The sequence below is a fragment of the Apodemus sylvaticus genome, chromosome 14, assembly GCF_947179515.1.
Source record: "Apodemus sylvaticus chromosome 14, mApoSyl1.1, whole genome shotgun sequence".
In the NCBI taxonomy this organism is placed as follows: domain Eukaryota; kingdom Metazoa; phylum Chordata; class Mammalia; order Rodentia; family Muridae; genus Apodemus; species Apodemus sylvaticus.
Genome location: NC_067485.1, coordinates 45185113 through 45209495, shown reverse-complemented (window position 1 = coordinate 45209495; position 24383 = coordinate 45185113). Strand labels below are relative to the sequence as shown.

Below are 24383 nucleotides of genomic sequence, written 5' to 3'. Positions count from 1 at the left end.
AGCATCCACATTTTGGTCTTCCTTCTTCTTAGGCTTCCTATAGCCTGCAAATTGAATCTTGAGTATTCTGAACTTTTGGGCTAATATCCACTTATCAGTGAGTACATACTGTATTTGTTCCTTTGTACTGAGTCATCTCACTCAGGATGATATTCTCAGGTTCCATCCATTTTCCTGTGAATTTCATGAAGTCATTGTTTTTAATAGCAGAGTAGTTCTCTATTGTGTAAATGCACCACATTTTCTGGATCCATTCCTCTGTTGAGGGACATCTGGGTTCTTTCCAGCTTCTGGCTATTATAAATAAGGCTGCTATGAACAGAGTGGAGCATGTGTCCTTATTACACGCTGGAGCATCTTCTGGGTGTATGGCCAGGAATGGTATAGCTGAGTCCTCAGCTAGTACTATGTCCAATTTTCTGAGGAACTGCCAAACTGATTTCCAGAGTGGCTGTACCAGCTTGCAAGGAACAGTCAGTCCTTCATTGCTGGTGGGATTGCAAGCTGGTACAACCATATTTGACTTTTAAAGAGTATTTTAAAGTTGACCCTAAGTAAATGTGGCACATCTCTTGAGCTTGATGTTTGTGTTGCTTTTGTAGCTGTGACCTTTTTTTCATTCATACTCGTACTTATGAAGGCTGATTTTAGTAGTTATCCTGTTTACTAAATTATCCTTTTAATATATTTTTTCCCATGGGCTGTTCTGGCTTTCCAAATTTATGATCATATTATCAGCATAAAATAAGGACACTTGAGAATTATTGAAAAGGTCGTCAAAACCCCACGGGTTGGGTTTCAGAGCTGAGTTGTAACGGATCCGAGAGAATGCCTCTCTGAAGCATCACTCGTCTCAGAGATACTGAAACACAAATGCGAAACCCGACAAGGAGGGAATGCTCTACCTCCCGATTGGCTCAGTACGCACAGACAGAAAATCCCAATTTACTTCGCTGGTGCATGGACAAACCACTGAGTCGGACTCCGTGGCTCCCTAGAGTGGCTCTGGGAGCGACCAGGCTCCACCGCTTCCGGCCTTTGTAGCGGTCCGCGTTGGCTTCCGGTTCCTGGGCGGGTTGGACTCCCCTCTAGGAGCAGGAGCGACGCGGTGAGCGAGCTCGCGTTCCAGGCTGGGGGAGGGTGCTTGCTGCTACCTAGCCTCCCTGTCCTAGAAAGATGGTTGGAACCCCGGGAGAGGCCACTCCGGCTGCGGTGCGGCCGCCTCGGGCTACGCCTGGGGCGCAGAGCTGGCCGGGACCCAGGCTTGCTGCGGAGAACAGCAGAGTAACCTCTCCAACCTCTAACCTTTATGAATGATTAAGTCCCGGCTAAAGCCAGTTCGCGAGACCATACTGTGTGTGTATTTATGATTTGTATCAGGTACGCAGGAAAATTTCGAAAGCAGCAAGGCAGGAGCACTCTACTCCTGTACCCTTTTCGTTATTTTTTTGTGGTACTGTTATTGAACTCACATGGTAGGCAGCGCTTGCCCTCCCCCAACGCTATCTGCTCATTCTAAAAAAAAATTTTTTTGTTGTTGTTTTTGTTCTATTTCAGTTAGTTGTGGTTTACTTTAGGAGTAAGTGGAGGTAAGTTTCTTACCAAACTTTACTCCCTGAAGCCCTGAAACCATTTGACAACTTTTTCATTTTTATCTATTTTTGTGAAAGTCAATAGAATAAATTAACCAGAGGACAGATTTTCAACTCTCCCACTTAAATCTTAGAATATGTGGTATTTGCTTTTTGTAGTTTGTGTTAGTAATGATGACTTATCCCTTAGGTCCACTCGGTAAGGAAATTTACCAAGGAGTTATTATTTGAAAGACTGATAAATCTTTTATATAGCTATGATGGCATCTACTAGTGATACCAAGATCTGTAAGAACCAGGATGGAGTTTTGGAAATAAAAATGGAGGAAGAGTGTAAGTATACCGCCAAACAAGATAGGAACCCGCAAAGGAACACTTATAACAGAGACGTCTTCCGGAAATACTTCAGACAGTTTTGCTACCAGGAAACATCTGGACCCCGGGAGGCTTTGAGCCGACTCCGGGAACTTTGTCGTCAGTGGCTGCGGCCAGACTTGAACAGCAAGGAGCAGATCCTGGAGCTGCTGGTGCTGGAGCAGTTCCTGACCATCCTGCCAGGGGAGCTGCAGGCCTGGGTGCAGGAGCAGAACCCCGAGAGTGTGGAGGAGGTAGTGACTGTGCTGGAGGATTTAGAGAGAGAGCTTGATGAACTAGGATACCGGGTAAGAAAAAAAAGCCATGGGTTCTGTTTCCTAAACTCAGCTGTGAATTTGTAGGCCAAAGCGAAGTATGCCACTATTTTACAAAGCATATGGACATTTAGGTGGCGCCAAAGGGCACCTTAGTTTCATAGGAATTTGGGGTTGAACTTGTATATTACCTATCCTAGCCTTGCCCTTGTAATCTTCCTGTCTCACATCCTTAATCCTGAGATTACAGGTATGCACCTCCACTCCTGTCTGGTCCTGGCTTATTTATACCTTTTCATCAGAGGGATTGCCTGTGCTAAGCTACAAAGTTCTGTCTGATAAATATACTGCTTAGTTTAGAAACACAAGGTGTATACTACAGAGAGAAGATACTAGAAAGAGAAGGCAGTAGATGATGGTAATGGGGTGGAAAACAGCCTCTTGTAAAGGATATATGTAATATAAAACAAGAAATTAAGAAATAGGTTTTGAGCTGGGCTGGAGCTCATGCCTGTCCACTAGCACTCAGGCGATGGAAGCACACAGATTGAGTCTGAGAACCATCTGGGCTGTATTGCAAGACCCTGTCTCAAAAACAAGAGTTGGGGATGTGATTCAGTGCTAGAGGACTTGCTTAGTATGTTCAAGGCCCTGCATTTAATCCGCAGTACTGTGATAGCTGTGTGCACGGTTATGGGGCTGCTAATATTCCCAAGTAGAAACATTGATCGAGGATACCAGCTGTTAATCCCTCTTTCTCCACATCTGTTGGTGGACAGCAAGACTTCAGTGGTGTGAATTTAATGAGTTCTTCACCAGTGCTAGGGTGGGACTTGTCACCCTGGTGCCTTAAGAAACCCCTTACCTGTGCTGTAAGCAAGCTCAAGGAACTCTTGGTTGGCCAAGCTGGGATCTTTATTTGCTTTGCCAGTGCCCAGTCTGGAGTGAAAATAAGTTTGCTCACATCTCCCCAGGAAAAGTCATACGACGTACATCCACTGCCCTGATTTCTGAATTAAACAGTTAAAAGATGGAGGTGGAGGTCACTGTTCTGAATGAATGAGATACGGGAGCAGAATGGAAAGTTAGGTGGCAGGGTTAGCGTGGGGAGTACATGCTTGAGGCAGAGAAAGCCATTCATGTTGGAAAAGTGAACTTGGAGTAAGAAAGTTGAGATACAGAGTTTATGACATTGACCATAAACCTCTCATTTTGAATTTTCTTCTAGTACAAAAGCTCTAAATCTTTTCTCTATAGTCTAAATAAGCTAGAAAAGTTACATAAAAGAGGCAAAAGAAAGACTCATTTATAACCCTTTTTATTTTTGTCTTACCTGTGACAAGGCTGGTTTTCAACCAATGGTAATTCAGGGTCAAAGAGGGCATTTGGTAGTTTTTTGAGAAATTTTGATTGTTATAACTGAGGAGCACACTTCTTACAACAAACAATCCAGCTTCAGACATCAATAAATGAATTTACCAAGAGCATGTCAGAAGAGCTAAACTTAGGACGGCTCAGTATGACGAGAATGGACCTGTGAAATCAAAGAAGTGTAATCCGTCAACCAGGTATAAAATAAACGGGAGAGAGGAAAGGAGCCAAAAAGCTTAAAACAAGGTCATGAATTCATACTTACATGTAAGAGAACATATAATGTCATCCTTGACAGAGTTAAAGGCTGTAGGTGGCCATTCTGCAAGTTTTTAATGGAATACCAGTTTTGTGCCACATACCAACAAAGGCCCTTGGGATCCACCAGTGAACATCATATACAAGTTACTCTGTAGATTCTAGTCTACTGAGAAGAGATAGAGGAAAAAAGATTCCACAAACGCATAAGGTGTTAGATGTTGATATCAAAAGCAATAGAGAAAGGGCATGAGGGTCACACTATTCAACAGACACCGAGCTGCCAGTATGCCCAGGGTAGAGCTGAATGTGTAGAGAAGATGAAAGAATTAAAGAAATTATATATGGACTTAGAGACCATTATACAGAAACTAGATTTTGGCAAATGGAAAGTCAGTGCCTAGCTTTGAGCAAAAGAGAAGTATAAAGTAAATTTTAAAATAGTCACTCGGGTTGCTATATTGGGTAAATTTTACATGGTGGTGAGGAGTCCTGTAAGTCAAAAGTCAAATTAATGGAAATCGTTTTAGGAAGCTGTACCTATTATCTAGAGACACAGACAGTTGCAAATCACCCAGCGTGTGTGCTGGGAACCCTACATCCCAGCCCTCTGAAGAGCAGCAAGTGTTCTTAACTACGGAGCTGTTCTTTCGCCCCTTCCTCCAGAATTCCTGTTTCCTCTCTGCTTTCTTTCCAGCTCTTCCTTTACGTCTTTCCCATCTCCATTCTTTGAGCATGAGGCAAAGATGTAAAAATAACAGAAAATCAACAAAATTTAGCAGTATTGGGGCAAAGAAGGTTCCCTGGAGAGGGTGACATTTTCAAATGACCTTGAAAAATGAGTGAGGTGGAGACTGGCTGATTGCTGTGGAAAATAGTCACGCAGGCTTGAGCAGGCTTGAGCTGGCAGGTGACCTTGAACACTGTACTCTTGTTTGCTGTTCTTAGAGCACTTCTCTCATTTCTCTCAGGCCTCAGTCCAAACTGAAGAACAGGAAATACTGTTGCAGGAGATGAGACCTTTAGCAGCAGAGCAGAAACCCAGTGTGTCCCTTCAATTTGTCAAGGCCAAGCCGGGGTGTGAACTTGCAGCCTGTGAAGCCCAAGAGGAGCACGGTAAAGAAGGAAGGGAAGGGCGGGGAAGCAGGGCTGACAGGACCCCAGGGCTTGTTGGTGCTTCCTACTGTTTCCCATTACAGTTGGGAGGGCTGCCCAGAAAGCAGATGCCCATGTGTTGACATCCATGTGTCATGGTTTGTCCCCCTTTAGTTATCTGCTCCCCCTTCTTCCTTTAAACTCAGAGCCTCATGCATGCCAGACAAGCACTGTGCCTCTCTAAGGTGCATCTATAGCCCCCCTTTCTTCTTATAAAATTAGTTTTCTAAATTCTGGCTTTATTTTGTTTAGGTTTACTTAATTTCATTCTTCTGGTAATTATAATCCCTTATTCTGACCTTTCTGCTATTTGTAGACTTTGAGCTATAAAACAGTATTTCTGTCTTCCTCTTGGACTATATCCTTAGTTCTTTTAGTAAATAAGTTTTTGTTACATGGTATCTTCAGCTCCCTGGTAGACTGAGAAAAAGAAGTATTTACCTGACTGAAGGACAGTAAAATGAACATGGAGGTAATGGAAAAGGTGGTGAACAGATGGGGACTCGCTGCCTTCCTCATTTCTGCTAACTTTCGCTTTTAATTTTTTAATAGGTAAACTGTCCTATGGTTTAAAAGAAGGATTTATAAAAATTATCCAGTGAAGAATTTCTGTGCCATTTAATTCATCTAGTCTCCCTGCCAACACTGAAGTAAATTGTCACTTTTTAATTTTTTTTATGTGCCCTAGAGATTTTTTTATAGTAAACATTTTCTTTTCCTTCACACTAAGATGGTAGACTTTTGTGCCTTCTATTTCTTAACAGCTGCTTTGCATTAAAAAGTATAGACAAGGGGCTGGAGAGATGGCTCAATGGTTAAGAGCACTGACTGTTCTTCCAAAGGTCCTTAATTCAATTCCCAGCAACTCACAACAACCATCTGTAGTGGGATCTGATATTCTCTTCTGGTGTGTCTGAAAAGAGCAGCAGTGTACTCATATACATACATAAATAAATCTTTAAAGAAAAGTTTAGACAAAGCACAAAGCAGGTTACCCAGCTACTACTGCTGACATTTGTCTTTGGTGTTTTCTTCCTTCTTTCCTTCTTTCTTTCTTTCCTTCTTTCCTTCTTTCTTTCTTTCTTTCCTTCTTTCCTTCTTTCCTTCTTTCCTTCTTTCCTTCTTTCCTTCTTTCCTTCTTTCCTTCTTTCCTTCCTTCCTTCCTTCCTTCCTTCCTTCCTTCCTTCCTTCCTTCCTTCTTCCTTCCTTCCTTCCTTCCTTCCTTCCTTCCTTCCTTCCTTCCTTCCTTTCTTAATTATGTGGATACAGATTTCCTGCTATAGTCAAAGCTATTTGACTTGAGTGATTGTCATCATTCTCAGCCCACAGGGAACAGGTTACATTCATTTAAGAAATGGTGTGTGTATTAAGATGGTCTATCCATGAAGTCATTCATCAACTGTTTCAATGAACAATGGTTCTGCTTGGAGGGTGGCACATACATTAGGTGAGGGTAAGATTCTGGTTCATTGGCTATGATGATTTTGAAAAGCATTCATCTCAGAAAAAGAGTAACTTATAAGGTCATCTTCAAAATTGATACAATAATTATAAATATCAAGCAAAACATTCAGTCTTACTCTTTGTTGTTCTCTTACAGGCCACCTCCCAAATTAATTGTGTATGTTTCTTTTGGCTGTATAAATAATCTTGAAATATGTAAGCTGTTCTGAAAACCATAGTATAGTGTAAAAACCTCAAATAAACAGTCCCACTTATAGAGAGGCTGAGATAGGAGAAGCATGATTTCAAGACCATTATGTGGTATACAGCAAGACACTGTCACATACAAACAAACAGAAAGTATATATGGATTGTACAATATTGGACATATTTCTCCAATTACCAAATTAGAGAGACCACTGGGTAAGAGCCAACAAATTTCTAATTCCTTATATTTTTGAATTTCAACCCATTAGGATAGTTGGTAATATTAATTTTTATAAAGAGATATTAATGAAAAGTGATTGTTACTTCCTGTTTTTTATTTTATTTTATTTTTTTGGTTTTTTTCCCCCCTCTGAGACAGGGTTTCTCTGTGTAGCCCTGGCTGTCCTGGAATTCACTCTGTAGACCAGGCTGGCCTCGAACTCAGAAATCCGCCTGCCTCTGCCTCCCAGAGTGCTGGGATTACAGGTGTGTGCCACCACCGCCCAGCTCCTTCCTGTTATTTTTGTTGTTAGAGTTGGAATTATGTTTGTGTGGGTTTGTTGAAATGGTGTTTTCTTAAAACAAACTGTGCTGCAATAAATAACATAGCATAGACTCTTACCTGCACTTGCCAACCGGTATGTACTGTATAATGTTAGTAGTTATTGTGAAATTGCTTTCCATTAACAATTTGGATAAATTCACACCAGCAAGTTGAGATACCCATTTTATGAGTATAGTGTAATACCAAAATAATTAGGTAAGTACAGTGAGTGAAAAGTTATACCTTATGCTGGCAAGATGACCCAACATGTTAAAGTACATGCTATGCAAAACTGACAACCTGAATTTATCCCCAGAAACCACAGTAGGAGAAAACCAACTTCCAAAAGTTGTCCTCTGATTTCCAAACATGTGCCATGGCTTGTGCATACTCAAACACAAAAAACATACTAAAAATTTTAAAAATTATATGTGCTATTTAACTCATTTTTTTCTGATAATGGAGTAGTATCTCTCTTGTGATAAGCACTGTGTATCTTCTTTATGGGAAATCATATCATTTCCCTTTGCCCAGTTTTCTCTTGCTTTATTATCTCTATTTTTGGGGTGTGTTATATATTTGATTCATTTTGTATCCTAATGTAGTTTTGTAGTTTGTAGTAAGAAACTCTGAGATCTTATGTAACTTTCATTTGAATACTTTTATGTTACTAATATCACAAGCTACCATTTACTACCTGGGGAGTAGGTAACATGCAGGCTGCTTCTTGTAGTTTCAGGTATTGAGACTGGAAATGAGTCCAGGAATGTAACTCTGAAGCAAGGCCTCTGGGAAGGAATGGAAGCAGAACAGAATCCCTCTAGCAGATTAGCAAAGGATGCACTTGAGTATGAAAAAACTCATGTTCTTGGAGAAGAGTCTTCTGGTGTTTCCCATGAAGACAGCCAGTCTCTGCGCAATGAAAACGGGGTAAAATCTGCCGAGAACTCAAACCACGCTAAACACCAGAACATCTATGCAGGGCGAAAAGTGCATGGATGTGATGAGTGCGGAAAGAGTTTTAGTCAGCACTCTCGCCTAATAGAGCACAAGAGAGTCCACACTGGAGACAGGCCCTACAAATGTGAAGAATGTGGGAAAACTTTCCGATGGAGGACTGTTCTTATTCGACACAAGGTGGTACACACTGGAGAGAAACCATATAAATGTAATGAATGTGGCAGGGCTTTTGGCCAGTGGTCAGCTCTTAACCAACATCAGAGACTTCACTCGGGAGAAAAGCACTACCACTGTAATGAATGTGGCAAAGCCTTTTGCCAGAAAGCAGGCCTCTTTCACCATCTCAAGAGCCACAGAAGAAACAGACCTTATCAGTGTCTTCAGTGTAATAAAAGTTTTAATCGCCGGTCCACACTTTCTCAGCACCAAGGAGTTCACACTGGTGCAAAACCCTACGAATGCAATGATTGTGGGAGAGCTTTTGTTTATAACTCATCTCTTGCTTCCCATCAGGAAACCCATCACAAGGAGAAACCCTTCACTCAAAGCGGTCCTACTCAGCAGCAGAGGAACCACACCAGGGAGAAACCCTACAAGTGCAATGTATGTGGAAAAGCATTTGTTCAAAAAAGAAGTCTTACAGAACATGAGCAAATTCATATTGGAGAGAAACCGTATAAATGTGCCGAGGGGGGGAAGGCCTTTATTCAGATGTCAGAACTCACGGAACATTAGGGAATCCACACTGTGGGAAGGCCCCGCAAATGTGATGACTGTGGCAAGACCTTCAGATAGGAGTCAGCTTAGTAAGCTTCAGAGAATTCATAATAAGGTGCTCCCTAAAAGGGTAATGGGTGTGGGAAATTGTTCACACAGAACTCAACTCTTATCATCAGACTAGTCACAAAAAGAGCAAGAACTCTCTGTGATGACTACAGAGAAGCCATCTCACAGTGTAGACTGATGAGAAATACTGTGTATGTAATGCTTTGTGGCAACACTTCAGCCTTTGCTGCTGTAAACCATAAATATTTGATGAGCTCCCTCTGTGTACTGTCCTTTTTATGGGGCTGGGAAGGAAGGAAATCTAACTCCAGATTCCTTAAAACATTTACAGCTTAGCCCAAGATGTGAAGTCTACCACAGTTAACGAGAGAAGGACAGTGGAACTGATGCTCAGCGTGTTTTAGAATTAAAGTAGTAGAAAATATCATAAATTGTGAAGAACAGACTCCTTGTACACCTGATCAGCAAATATTTCTGAAATTATTTTTATTAAGGGATAGATCTGGAAGAGAAAAGGGAGGAAACATTTGGTGAAACCGGTGAGCAGACGCAAGAGTGCAGGTAGTTTGGAAGCCAGCCTACTGGCTGTTTTTTAAGTGTTTCCTCCCCCCCCCCCCCCCCCAGTGCTTAGCTGATAGACATTTGATGGAAAAGGCTTGAGGACAGGGTAAGAGGATGGTCTATGAATGCTAGCCAATGCTTGTAATGCGTTGACAGAGCACTTCTCATTTGTCTCTAAAATACCTCTAAGTACAGATGTAGAAATAATATGGTCATACATACTTTTTTTTTTAATCATGGCATATCTCAAGATGCTGAAGCAGGAGGATTGGGAGTTCAAGGCCAGCCTGAGCTACATGAAACCTAAAGAAAAAGAAAGCAGGATATAGGGGGCTGGAGAGATGGCTCAGCAGTTCAGAGCACTTGTTGATCTTGTAGATAACTCAGGTTTGGTTCCTATCACCCACATGGTAATGGTTCAAAACCATCCATAGCTCTGGTTCCAGGGCATCTGATGCCTTCTGACCTGTAGGCATGAGGTACACAAGTGGTACACACACATGCATGCAGGCAAACCACTTATACACAAAAAGAGCAGATGGCAGCTGTTATACCACAGGGAGAAAGACCAGAAACCAAGTTCTTGTATCTGGCTTCTAATTCAGTTTGTCACATACATGACACCCCAGCATGGGCAAATATCAACATCGCCTGTGATGTCATGTATTTAAAATGTGTGCACTGAATGAGGCCCTGGGTTCGATCTCAAAGCTTTGAAGGTTTACCTGGCCATGGAAGTATTGTAGTCCCAGTCTCTCAGAAGGCTGAGATAGGATGTCTTGCCAGCCTTGATAACAGTAAGAAGCTGTCTCTGAATAAGTGTTCCTGTCCCACTCAAAATGCTCAGTATGTCTGAGGTGTTATTGTGACTCTTGATGAACAGGAACCACTAGAGATTCCCAGAACATTTGTCCCCAGCTCCACCAGGTGAACACCATTAGGGCCGAAAACTAGAATTTTGGTTTGGTCTTTTCATTATTTCAAGTCTAAGTATTTTATGGTTGGGGAAAGGACTGGAGAGATGGCTCAGTAGTAGTTAAGAGCACTGGCTGCTCATGCAGGGGACATGAGTTCATTGCCCAGCACCCACATGGCATTTCAGACCTGTCCATAACTCCAGTTCCAGCGCTACCCTCACAAAGACGTCAATGAACATAAAAATAAATTATCAAAACAAAAATATCTCACACACCTTAAGGTCTTTGTGCCCTAGTTCTGTTAATACTAGGGTCTGTATTCTTGACCATTGGTGTAGCCTTTTGGTTCACACACTTTACTGAGTGTGTAAAAGATGTTGCTGCTCTCCAGTAAGAGGCTGCCACTCACTACCCTTGTCTTGTTGAGTCAGAACAACTGCTTCGGTTGAGAGCTATGCTGATTTTATTAGTGAGTAGTGGGGCCACATGAAATGTGGCTCCTGGATCATTTTTAATCACTATTAAGATAGCTCATTATTTTCCTCTTTCTTACCTTGCCACACTAACTCATTGTGTGAGTTTACCTCAGCATAACTGTAGTCCACTCTTACCCTCTGTCCAGCTAGTCAGTGGATTTCAGGTAATACACAAGGCAAATTGGAAAGGAGAGAGTTATCCCACTCTTTATTAGGTCTCTCCCCTGATTAAAATAACTCCCTCCTCTGCAGTACCTCTAAGAATAGCACCACTAGGTCGGGAATTGAGTTCCTACTTGTGGGAATACATTCTCCCATAGAAACGATAGTGGCTTTAGTTTTATGATTTATGCTTCTTGCGTGTCACATCGGCTCTTGGTGTTGGAGCTAGTGTGACATTTTTAAAGATGTATTTATCCTGTGTGTCTGGGTGATGCATGCTATGGCATATGTGTGGGAATCAGGACAACTTGAGAGAGTTCGTACTTTGCCTTGGGATCAAGCTCAGGCTACAGGCGTGGCGGCAAGGATCTTTACCAGTTGAGACATCTCATCAGCCTTTCTTGATTTGAAAAACATTGTTCTCAAGCATCTCAAAGCATGTGAGCTGTGGAGAAATAACTCAGCTGGACCTGGTGGGAGCTACTGACGAGGTTGATTCAGAAAGGCAGAACGTTTAAGGCCAACCTGGGTGACTTAGAACTTGTCTCAAGAAAAAAAAAAGTTTGAAAAGGTTGAAAATAGCTCAGTGTTGGAGGACTAAGTGCGCCTAAGGCTCCACTCCAGTACTAGAAGCTGAGACTGTTTACTGTTCCAGGCCTTCCCTAGCATGAACATCAGGGCTGCACGAGGAAAACAGCTGGGCTTAGCAAAACCTGCTTTTAACCAGCACTCGGGGTCCCAGATGAAGCCAGAGAGCTGTATATGTGGAGCCTATTCTCTACTTGAGCTCACCCTGCCTCCTGCTAATCTCATGGAAACTCTTATGAGAATATCCTCCTTAGCAGGTTCCTGCTGGCAGGACGGTCTACTCAGAATGCACAGATGTGCTAGTGAACAGAAATTAGCAGAGCTGCCTTGCTTGAGGAATGTGTCTCTTAGAACTGCTTTTCCACTCCCAAGTCTTCACCGTTTCTTGCTTTGCTTACTATATGCTGTCACTACACAAATGTTCCTCCAGTTTCTTTTCTGCACACTATTCAATTTAACTCCTAAATATTTTGTGTAAACAGACCTTGAGCAAAGACCAGAACAATAGAATATGTTACACCGAGAGATATACTTAGTATCTTAACAGTGGGAGCTTTGTTCTACTTCTTGTGCTTAAAAATACACAGTACCCCCAAAAGGAGGGACATGAAATTTCCACATATGTATCAAAAGAGATCAAGCCTTGTTCGGACAAGGCTTGTGGAAGACAAAGACAACACTGTGGAATGTAGCTAGGTAAAGCCAGATTGGCAACCCAGAGTCAGGACCAAGTGGAGGACATGACAAGACCGGCTGGAGGTGTGTGCTTGGGGTGCTGGCATACAGTGATCAGCAAATGCCTCACATTGGCCAGTACATCTTTTTGTAGCTATTGTTTGGTCGGAACCACTGTCATCCCCGCACAAGCTGATAAATCCCATCTGCTTTTTCTTGCCCCAACCCCGCCTGCAAGGAGAAAAAACTCCAGGCAACCATGTCACGTCTCTGCAGCAACCCACCCAAGAGTGCCCCCCCCCCCAGGGGATCAGGTTTTGTTGTTGTTTTTGTTTTTTTAAATCATACTCCCAGCACATGCCTAGCCAACGTCATCACCCAGCGCCCAAGACCTATAAAACCCCCTTGCTTTAGGCGGCGACTCCATTGACTTTCTTTGAGGTCAGTGAACAGCGAGAGAGCTGACACTCAATGAACCTGCCTGTATACTCCTGATTTGGCTTGAACTAGCAGATTGCATCGGAGGAGAAACCTATTAATTATGTGGCGCAGGGTGTTCTCAGATTTTTGACAGCCCTCCTACCCCAGCCTTCTAAGGGCTAGGGTCAGATAGGAGCCATGGTGCCTGATTCCCTTTGCATCTTCGTGCAGATTTTAAAATGCGCAGCGGGAAGCAGAGAGGAACGGAAGAGGAACGACGGAGATCTAAGGTGTAAGTAACGCAGGCAGTAATTCATCAGTCTAGTGGAAGTAACTGCTCTGGTTTCCTGATTTCTCTTTTTTTAAAATTAATTCATATTAAGACATTTTATGGTAAACAAAGTGCATGGAGTGGTTGGCAGAGGCAAGTCTCTAAAGGAGTGGTAAGAAGTAAGGTTACACATGGGCTGAGACTGAATTCTACCTACTCAAGGCCACACGGTCCACGGGAGGGTCAGGTTGAACACACGCAGCTAAGTTCCAGAGCATATACTTTTAAGCTCCGACACACGATGCTTATTTCAAATGGACATGAATAACAGTAGTGTTTAGGACCCTGAGTAATTGTCTATAGTCGTTTTTAATTCCTTTTAGTCTTAATGGGAAAGCCCAGACCCAGGTCCAAACACCTCAGTATTGTGGTATCATCTATCCATAGTAAATCTTGTGTGATTTGGACAGTGCCCCATAAACAGCTCCAGTGGTAATGTGGACAGTGAGGATTTCCAGAAAGCATTCTACCTCAAAGGTGAGATCTCATTTAAGGATCAGCTTTTAGCCTAGAACCATGATTCAGATGCCACCTTTCTATTATGAAAAAAAAGCATTGTGTTCTCAATACAAGTCATATTTGGAGAGATGCCCGCAGATGATAGTAACTCAGCATGTCTGTCATTGTGAGGCTTCTTTTTAAAGTTATTTTATTTTATTTATTTTATTTTATTTTTGGTTTTTCGAGACCGGGTTTCTCTGTGTATCCCTGGCTGTCCTGGAACTCACTCTGTAGACCAGGCTAGCCTCGAACTCAGAAATCTGCCTGCCTCTGCCTCCCAAGTGCTGGGATTAAAGGCGTGCGGTTATTTTATAGTGTAGCAGTCACTGGAAAGGGGACACAGTGGTGCATAATTGAGACCCCAGCACCCAGGAGGCTGAGGCATGAGGCTCATTGGAACTCAGTATTGTAAGACTAGCCTGGTCAATATGGGTTCCATCTCAAAACAGAGAGAAAAGTGTGTGCTCTATAACACGGCCTCTAGCCTTGGGAGGCAGAAGTTGCTTGCTTATCTTGGATTTGTTCCCAGCACTGAAAAGAACATTTTCATTTGCTCCAGTTTTACCTCTCAGAGGTCATATGTTAACTCTATTAACTCTGGAGGCCACAGGCTCCTGACTGACAAGTTGTCTCTTTACCCTGAGAATAATTATTTGCTACCCTGTGGTTGAATCTCTTCCCAGCTTTTAACCCTTACAAGAAAGTTTTTATACTACAACCCCTCCAAAACCCCTAGGTTTTACTAGTTTTTTCTAGTTTTTGGTATCTCTCCCAAATGTTCCTCAGAATGATTGGTAAGGTCTCCTTGCATGTTTTTGTGTGCACATGAGTGTGCATGTGTGTATGTATGTATATATTAATTAATATTGTATTAATATATATATTGTACAAACAATACATATTTATGAATGCTCTGTGTTTTATATATAACTTTCACATCATTCCATTTTATTTGAATAATTTAGTTGGCTCCCTAGCTTACCTGGTAAGAGCATCATGGGGAACCTTCATGTTTCCTTTGATAGCAGGGGAACTCTTTATCCACACTATCATTTTTTTGTGTATCTGAAAAAAAAGCTGCTAGGGGAAGGATGGGGTTTGAAGTCTCAGGATACGAGAACTGTTGAGAAAAAAGTCTTGTCTTTCTCCTTTGGTAAAAGGAAAGTTGGGTTTATTTGGGAGAAGTGATGTGATTCACCTATTCACCTAATGTGGTAGAAACGGGACAAAGAACCTGCTGAACAGTTATGTGAGCAGATTGATCCATTGCTCCCTTGTTCATTCGTTGGTTAAGACAACATGATGGGACCGACCTCCATGACTAAATCTGTGGGCCTTGTTTGCATGGATGTTATGCAGGTGCCTAGTGCCGAGCTCCACTCCTGCTCCTTGTGCTCTTTAAACAACAGTTGCTGCTACTGTTACTGATTAGAAAGCAATAGGCTCCGGCGGCCAGGCTCCGTGCCATTGCCTTTACCTCAGGATAATGATGGAACGGAAGTGTGGCACACATGGTACCTCAGAATCAAACTTTCCATATCCACATGAAGACCCCGCCATAGATTGACTCTCAGTGATTATGAACACGTGTTGCTCTTGCAGAGAACTGGACCCCACATGGAGGCCCACCACAGCCTGTTTGTAACTCGGTTTTGGGGAGATCGTATGCCTTCTGCTAGAATCCTAGTGTGTCTCTGCAGTGTATACATATTCTGTATAAATATAGTAAAATAAATCTTTTTTAAGTTTCTAGTTTCTCATAATTATGGTAATTGGCTAATCTACAAAGCATGTGTATCTTTAAAAATACTGGTTTGCATTTTTTTCCCACATAAAAACTCCTTTATGTGGTAGCTTAAACACATTATCTCACATTCAGGAGAGTTGTGTGAGTTTTAGGGTAGCCTAGGCTACACAGGAAGCAACTATTGACAGCCACAGTTGTAACAAGACCCACATTTGGAAAAACCCTGCTTTAACTATAAACACTGTTTAGCAGTGGTAGGAGAACTTACATCCATCTCATCTGTGGAATGCTCTTACTTTACTCTATCTTTGAAATATTGTGCCTACTAATAATTTTGATTATTTAATAACTATCCTGCTACTTTATTGATTAGGAAAAAATATATAAAAATTCAGTCATTCTTATCAGCAATTATATGACTTCTTTACTTACTGAGCACTTTATTGAATTCATATCATTTCAGCAGCCAGAGTAAATCATCTATTCACTCATTCAGCAAATATGTGGAGAGTCGGATATGTTGTAGGTATTGCACGGGAGAAATGGTGCACAGCCAGCCAGCCATGGAGCAGACACATTTCTGTTTCTGCCACTGGTACAGCCAGATGCCCTAAAGGTCTTATATAAAATTAGGAAATTCTGAAAGTTGGAGGGAAGAAGGCAGATGGTGGATTCCAAGAAACATGAGTGGGTTCAGACTTTTGTTTTTGCCACATTCATCCTGTAGTATTGGTGCAGTTCATAGAAGTGCTACATAAGCTGTGAGTCATAGATCTTACAGCCGAGTTAACTCAGTGACCGTTTTTAAAAATGTTTTATGCATATAAACATTTGCCTACATGTATATCTCTGCACAATATGTGTGCTGATGCCTCTAGAAACCAGAAAAAAGCATCTGATCCCCTGGAACTAGAGTTATGAGTTGTTTGTGAGCTGTCCTGTGAGTGCTGGAAACCAAATCTTAGGTCTCTGCAAGCCATCTCTTCTGTGTTTTGTTACTGTATTTTTTAAAATGAATGATTTTTAAAGTGGGAGCACGTGCTTGTGTGCATGGGTGTTGGGTACAGAAAAGAGGCTAGTAGATTCCTTGGAGTAGGTAGCTGGAATCACAGGTGGTTGTGTGCCTCTTAAGTGGGTGCTGAGAAATGAACTCAGGTCCTCTGTAAGAGCAGCAAGAACTCAAGTGCTGAGGTCTCTCCAGCTACCTCAGATACTGTATTTTGCAATTCTAAAGCATCTCAATTTGAGTCTCCTCCCCGCTAAGACTTTTGCTTCAAATATTTTAAATACTCCCAGAAACATTTTTAGGATATATTTTTGAGAGTCTGTTTTTGTTTGTCTTTTGTAACAAGTTGTATTTATTTAACTTTATGCATATGTGTCAGTCTGCATGTGTGTATGTGTGAGTCTGCACGTGTGTATGTGTGAGTCTGCACATGTGTATGTGTGAGTCTGTACGTGTGTATGTGTGAGTCTGCACGTGTGTATGTGTGAGTCTGCACGTTTGTATGTGTGAGTCTGCATGTGTGTATGTGTACCCTATGTATGTCTGGTACCCACAGAGGTCAGAAGAGGACATTAGTTCCTCTAGAACTGGAGTTACCAAACCTGTGTCCTCTGCAAGAACAGCAAGTGCTTTTAACCACTGAGCCTTCTCTCCAGTCTCTTGTTTTTCTTTTGGAAAAGGATCTTATGTCCCGAGCACTGGCTGCCAAGATGGCACATAATTGTAGATGCCCTTGAATCCTGAACCCTCCTGGGTCCACTTCCTGAGTGCTAGGAATACAGGCAGGAGCTACCCCATCCAGTTTCAGGTTGTGGAATACAGGTGGTTTTGTTTTTGTTTTGTTTTCTCCTTGATTTAAAAAAAAAATATTTAGGACTAGGGATGTAGCTCAGTGGTGGAATACTTGCCTAAAACACACAAGACCCTGGATCCAATTCCCAGTGCTACAAAACCTATCCTGACTATTACAACATTTGGATGTTATTTCACTACTCCATTTCAGCAGACTTCCTCTCTAAAGGAAGTGGTAACTCTCAGTAATTAATAGCCCAGCTGGACAGAAAATGAGCCATGATACTGTGATGGTTTGTATATGCTTGGCCAAGGGAATGGCACTGTTGGAGTAGGTGTGACACTGTGGGTGTGGGCTATCAGACCCTCATCCTAGCTGCCCAGAGATTGAGGCTGCATTGGACGGTTGTAGATGTTGGACCTTGATTTCAGTGTTAAAGTCACTGTAACCATTTGAATGAGAACTGTTGCCCAGAGGCTCCTTAGTCCTGCTGGTAGCTGTCTTAGTTATTTTTCTATTGCTGTTATAAATCACTATAGCCAAGGCGAGACTTACAGCTCAGATGGCTAAGAGTCCATCACGGTGGAGAGTTGCGGCAGCAAGCACCAGGCATGGTGATGGAAACAGCTGAGAGCTGAAGCACAGAAGGAGTCAAGAGGACAGAATGGTTCATGTCTTTAAACCCCCGTCTGCCAATATACAGCCACACGCTACTCCAGCGAAGCCACGCATCCCAGCCACCCCCCCCAAAGGGCTCCTCACTGAGGAACAAGTAGTAAATGCATTGCTATGGGGAACATCACATTCAAACCAGCACAATGTACTGTTTAGGAAGGGTGTGAAGCCCCTAGAAGGTAGAGCCTTGCTGGAGGAAGTACACCACTGAAGGCAGGCTTTCAGCCCTGCCTCATTCACAGTTCACTCCGTTTCATGAGTGTGTTTGAAGATGTAATCTCTCAGCTCCCTGCTCCAGCTGCCTCCTACCATGCCTTTCCCACCATTATTGGCTCTCCCTCTGGAACTGTAAGCCATATAAACTCTCTTACATTTATACAAAGGAATATTACTCAGTCCCTAAAAATGAAATGAAATTCTCAGGAAATGGGTGGAGCTAGAAAAAAATCAAACTGAGTGAGATAATTCAGACCCAGAAAGATAAGTGGGATCTATTTACCTATACATGGATATTAGCTGTTAAATCATTGATAAGCAATTTACAATCCATGTGACTACAGAGGGTAGGTAGAGAGTGAGGGACTGTGGGAGGAGTCTCTCTAGGAAGGGGAAATAAAATAGTTATGGATGGATGAGGTAGAGGGACTAGAATGGGAGAACCAAACAGGGAGGGGGAGGGGATAAAAGGATAAGGGAGAGAACATGAGGAGGGACAGCTAAGGATCGTTTGAGGGGTCCTATAGAAGCCCAATACAGTAGAACCTTTCTATAATACATACACATACATACACATATACATATAATGTGATCTAAATGAAATGGCCAAAGAGTGGGGAAGACAGAGCCCCAACTGGATATCTTTTGTCATCAAACAAAGCTTTCAATGCCAAAATTAGATTATATCTAATTGAGCTTTTCGTCAAAGGGGCCCCATGGGAACCCCCAAGCAGCCCAGGCTATTTCCAAGGTTATTGATTGTACAAACTTATGGTAAGGCCTTACTGCTGAAGATACTTACACAGTTCATTCTATGTGGAGAAGTGAGTTGGTACCTACTTAGAGCCACCCCTTGTATGGACTAGCTCATGGTACTAGAAAGCACTCTACACTCTACCAAAGGACAGAGGGAAATGTCAGCCCAGCTATGAACCCTTCCATCTACAAGAGTTATTTGCGAAAGATGCAGTCCAATGGTGGTTGAGATGGTTTGAATAGATATGGCATCCACAGATTCATGTGTTTGAATGCTTGGACCATAGGGAGTGGCACTATTAGGAAGTGTGGCCTTGTTGGAGGAAATGTGTTACTGTGGAGTTGGGCTTTGAGGTCTTATATATACTCAAGCTACACCCAGTGTGTATATACAGTCTCCATCCGCCTTGCTGTCTGTGCATCAAGTTGTATGTAGAACCCTCAGCTCCTTCTCCAGTACCATGTCTGCCTGGGTACTGTCATGCCTCCCAACATAGTGATAATGGACTAAACCTCTGAAACTGTAAGCCAGCCCCAATGTTTTCCTTTATAAGAGTTGCCTTGGTCATGGTATCTCTTCACAACAATGAAACCCAAACAAAGACAGTGGCACAAAGCTTGTGGGAGTAACCAACCAATATCGGACTTGATTTAAGACCCCTTCCATGAGATAGAACCCACACCTAATGCTGCTTGGGTCACCAAGAACCTGATAGTAGATAGCTCAGAGACCTAGAGCAAAACCACCACCAGCAGAACGGTTTTACTAAAAGAACATAGCAGTAAAATGATTCCTATTGATTTTCTGCAGGACTCTCCATCAGCACCTAGCTCAGCCATCATCAGAGAAGCTGTCTTCTGCAGCAGATGGGGACAAATGCAGAGAGCCACAGCTGGACAATGTGCAGAGAGACCTTGGCTTGGAACACTCAGCCCTAAATGGGATGTCTTCATCAAATCCCTCCCCTCAGGGCTCAGGGAACCCTGTGGAAAGGAGTCAGAAAGAGTGTAAAAGCCAGAGGGGTCACAGGACACTAAGGAAACAAGGTCTTCTAGGCAACATGGGGCTGGTGCAGGTGTGAACTCCCAGGGACGGAGGCAGCACAGGGCCTGCACCGGTGTACACCAGTACCTCACGCTGAAAGAAGACACAGTCTCCAAACCCTAACCAAGAAGCTATTTCTAATTGATAGCCACTTGAAAATGAAAGTTTTCTAGTTTTCTCCAAGAATGTTTCACTTGGGAAACAAATCACTCTTCGTGGAAGGCTGCCTGCCCAGCAGTAGATGACCAATACAAAATGAACTCAACAGCATCTTTTTAATGTTGTCAAGGAATTTTTCTTTTTGTTTTGTTTGTTTTCCTTATCTCATAAGTCCTTTTCATATATATATTGTGGCTTCTAGTTTGGGGTTTTCATGGGAATTCCTGAGTGTGCAAACACATGTGTGTCTTTTATTTATTTGCATTTATTTATGCCTTTTCTTTGGTTCTTTTTCTTGTTTGGTTGTTTACTCATATTTAGATTTTAAATTTTAGTCATAGTTAGATTGTTTTTAATTTATCTTATTTTATCATTCCTTAGATGCCTGTTTTTGAAACAAGAGACAGAAAGAGTGTGGATCCAGGTGGGAGGGAAGGTAGAGAATTGGAAGGAATGGGGAAGGGGAACCATAATTAAAATGTATTGTGTGAAAAAACTTTAAAAAGAATAAAAAAAAACCCTCTCTCTTCCTTATGGTGCATTTGGTCATGGTAATTTATTACAGCAACAAAAAAAAAAATAGTAAAGTTACTCAGGTCTGGAAAAATCCTCATAAGACACAGACAGATACCTTTCACATCCCCCTTATTTTAATTTTTATTTTATGTGTGTCTGTATTCTTCCCTCAGGAGTAGATGTAGTGGCAGTGATGGCAATTTAGCCTTGGTCTTAGAGGCATCTCTTTGTACACTCAACATGCAAGCTCAACTATCACATACTGGGTGGTGTCAAAACAGAGTATACAAGGGAGGGCATGCCATTCTGCAGCTAAGAAGTTGTCACGCTGAAGATAAGATAAACAGTCTTCAAAAACTTGTGATTATACCTTAAGTGAGGTAGAGAGCATCAATCCTTAATAGAGGAAAGCACATATCTAATAAAAGCCTTGTGATAGGCAGGGAGCTGAGTGGAAAGTCATCTTGGTGCTAAGAAAATGAAGTGATGGTTAGGGTAAGAAAACAGGGATTTGGCCATCTTTCGTGAATCTAGTCTGTGTGGCACAACTAGCTGAAATGCTAGATGCCAGGTAGCTATGATACATGTCAACAATTCTACTTTAGATGGACAAGAAAATGAAGATATAAATGAATTGGTTACAAGGAAGAGAGTTTAGTTCTCATGCACTTGTCCGTCTTTGATTCCTTTTAACCTGTCCCAGCACAGTCAGGTTACAGACTGTTTATTTTTTTAAAGATTTATTTATGTATGTGTGTGTTCTCTTCAGACACACCAGAAGAGGGCATTGGGTTCTACTACAGGTAGTTGAGAGCTATCATGTGGTTGTTGGGAACTGAACTCAGGACCTGTAGAGGAGCAGTCAGTGCTCCTAACCGCTGAGCCATCTCTCCAGCCCCCACAGAATGGTTTTAAAGATATAATTTGTTAGGAAACAGGTAACTTTCATTTCTGAAAACAGGAAAAGAAACGGTTTGGCCTTAAGTATTAAGTACCTGGGAATTTTCTATCAAAGGGAAAATAGAATCAGTCAATTTCATGAATTCTATTTAGAATCTGACTATACTTCGGACTCTGGTAACTTATCATATCTCAACGTCACAGTGCTCCTTTTCTATCCTGATCCAGAAGCAGGGAGGTGACAAGCCACCTGGCTCAGCTCAGTCAGGAAAGGTGGGAGCAAGCCAGGTGTGGTAATACACACCTGTGATCCCAGCACCTGGAAGGTGGATGTGTGAGGATCAGGAGTTCAAGATCATCTTTGGCTACAAAGAGAAGTTGAGGTCGGTCTGGGATACGAAATATACACCAAAGAGGTGTGGCAGTGCTATGCAAACTGCTCAACTGTAGCAGTGCCATGAGGGTTCATTCCCTGTGTCCTTAGATCAGATATTTTGGTCAGACTCTGAGAGCACAGTGAGGGAAGTTTTGAAGATTATCCTTTGCATCTGTAATTCAGTAAGTATGCTGCCCCATATCTGGACCTTCATCCAATCAGTTAAAGGCCTGAAAGAACAAAGAAGCTAACTCTCCCTGGAAACGTGACACCATTCCTGCCAGTATCTTGAGCAGGACACTCGCTTTCCTAGTCCTTGGATGCAAACTGAACATTGTCCTTCTTGAGACTGGAGCCTTTTAGCTTTTGAACTGAAACTCACACCCTTGGTCTCCAAATTATAAAAAGCAGCCTCCATAGTCACACCACCCAATTCTTTAAGGATACGCCCCCTCCAACATACCTGTACATTGTACTGATTTTCTGCAGGATTCTAATACATGTCCAGAAGTTTAGAAATCATGCCATGCCTTTTTACATTTACAACTCACAAAATAACAATGTGGTTTATTACAGAAATACAAACCATTTACATGAGGATTTGTTAAACATGTGTCTGTAGAATGGAGAGCTCTTGGTGCTGCTTCAAGGATATCAGCAGGAATATTTACATCGAGCTAGGACAAGAAAGTAGGCTCGGACAAGAATTTGATGTTGGACTAGGACAAGATTCAAGATGAATACAGCTGGGGAATGTGCTCTTTGTGTCTTGTCTCATTAGGTCCCTGAATAACCATGGGACTTTGCTTATACTGGTTTGTCCCTTAACTGCTTTGTGCTTCAGGACTGATCCTATCATGTAGCATGTACCTAGCATGTACCCAGAGTGATATAAAAGCAGAATGGGAGAAATTAAACCTGTTTCAGTATTGGCTGGGATAATGTTATAGTGTTGTCTAATTGTTTTTTCTTTTTAAAATCCTCTTTCCCTCCTTCGAGACCCTGTTGACTGTCTGAGCTGGCTTAGTCACTGTAGGTCTCTGAGAACCTTGACATAGCAAACCTCGGGAACTCATAAACAGAGTCCTAGATAAGTCTGTGAGGGAGTTAGATGATAACTTGATTCCTAGTTTTTTTTTTTTAAATGTATTTGGCAAAGAGGAACCCTAAGGGGTTTTCCATTCCCACACCCTCCTTACATCCTCCCCCTTCCACCTGTAGTCAAGGCTAGACCAAGTTCCATTCTCCACCCACAGGAACATTCTTGAGTAAAAAATTCTCAGAATGTACTGACTGATAGTTGCCTGACCCCCTGGAAAGTCCCAGGTAGAATTCAAATGCATGTCAGTCTTGCTAACCAATACATTTAAAGGTCCATATGTGTAGCCAATAACTTTGGACTGTAACCTTGCTAATGTAACCTGTGCCCCTAAAAAGTATAAAAACATCTTTTAATAGGTAGGGGTTGCCTTCTTAGTAACTCACCTTGAGGGACTAATTAAAGGTTGACCAACACACCAGAAAAGAAACCTCTTGCTTTTGCACCTGTGTATCAGTGTCTCACTCAGGGGCATCTTGAAGTAAGTACCACTGACAGAGGGCCAGGGTCTTACAGCAAGAGAAATATCATATAAGCAAAATCATAGTGAAAACAAGCTAGAAAATCTGTTCTGTCCAAATTCTAAATTCTCAACACTGCTATAACCACGGAAGACTGCTGATGGCAGAAATCAATCGAGAAATATGAATGGATACAGAGAAATATGAATGGATACAGAGAAATATGAATAGATATAGTAATGGGAATTTTTCTGTCCTAACAAGTGATAGTCTAGTGAAGTTTTAAAGAGAGCAGGCAGACATCCCTGAGATCTTTGTAGAAGCAACTCCATTTGAAATATATGTAATAAATACTTTCACAGTACTGACTTCAAACTGACAAAACTGAAATGTGCAGGTAAGAAAGAAAGGTGAGCTGGAGAGGTGGCCCAGTGATTAAGAGCACTGACTGTTCTTCCATAGGTCTTGAGTTCAATTCTCAACAACCACATGGTGGCTCACGGCCATCTGTAATAAGATCTGATGTCATCTTCTGGTGTGTCTGACAACAACAACAGTGTACTCACATACATAAATAAATACAATCTTTAAAAAAGTCCTACATTTTAAAAGAAAATGGTGATATGCAGTATCCAAGGGGAGTTACTGGGAGTGAACATGAAGTAATTACCACGTGTAATGGCATTGTTACATGTGATTTAGTCAACTTGTTCTGGATCCAAAAGCAAGCAATTTTCATTTTAAATATTTTGTGTGAATTCATTGGATTACCAAAGTGTGGACTTAGCGGGGGATAGGCTTTGTGCAGATTATCAATATGTGTTATAGGTAAACCTTTGAGAAAGGTAGAACATTAAATGCAATGTTCCTGAAACTCTCTTTTAAAAGATGTTTAGATTTATGAGTTTTGCTCCTATGTATGTCTTGCACCAAGTGTGTGTGGTGCCCTCTGGGGTTGGAAGGTGTTGGATCCCCTGGATCTGGGTTATGGATGGTTTCAAGGGGGGGTGGATCTGAGAATTGAACATGGTTCATCTCCAAGAACAAGCACTTTTAAC

At 42.0% G+C, this 24383-nt stretch overlaps 1 protein-coding gene across 3 annotated transcripts; it reads left to right on the top strand.

Moving 5' to 3' along the window:
- The first annotated feature begins 1062 nt into the window (after window positions 1–1062).
- On the top strand, window positions 1063–9203 carry Zscan12 (zinc finger and SCAN domain containing 12). Of its 3 annotated transcripts, XM_052157110.1 has the most exons (5): window positions 1070–1380; window positions 1558–1589; window positions 1783–2254; window positions 4822–4966; window positions 7933–9203. In XM_052157110.1, exons 3-5 carry the CDS (start codon window positions 1850–1852, stop codon window positions 8892–8894), a joined length of 1512 nt encoding a protein of 503 aa, XP_052013070.1. In that variant the 5' UTR covers window positions 1070–1380; window positions 1558–1589; window positions 1783–1849; the 3' UTR covers window positions 8895–9203. The 3 variants fall into 3 exon arrangements, with proteins under 3 accessions (XP_052013069.1, XP_052013070.1, XP_052013068.1); XM_052157109.1 differs by lacking the exon at window positions 1558–1589 and having other exon boundaries at window positions 1063–1108; XM_052157108.1 differs by lacking the exon at window positions 1558–1589.
- Window positions 9204–24383: the final 15180 nt, after the last annotated feature.

Excerpts from the sequence above, each read along its gene's own strand:
- Zscan12 (XM_052157109.1), top strand. The coding sequence starts at position 1,850 with ATGATGGCATCTACTAGTGATACCAAGATCTGTAAGAACCAGGATGGA. Across the intron at positions 2,255-4,821 it reads TTGATGAACTAGGATACCGG|GCCTCAGTCCAAACTGAAGA; the intron begins GTAAGAAAAAAA and ends CATTTCTCTCAG. Across the intron at positions 4,967-7,932 it reads TGAAGCCCAAGAGGAGCACG|TTTCAGGTATTGAGACTGGA; the intron begins GTAAAGAAGGAA and ends TGCTTCTTGTAG.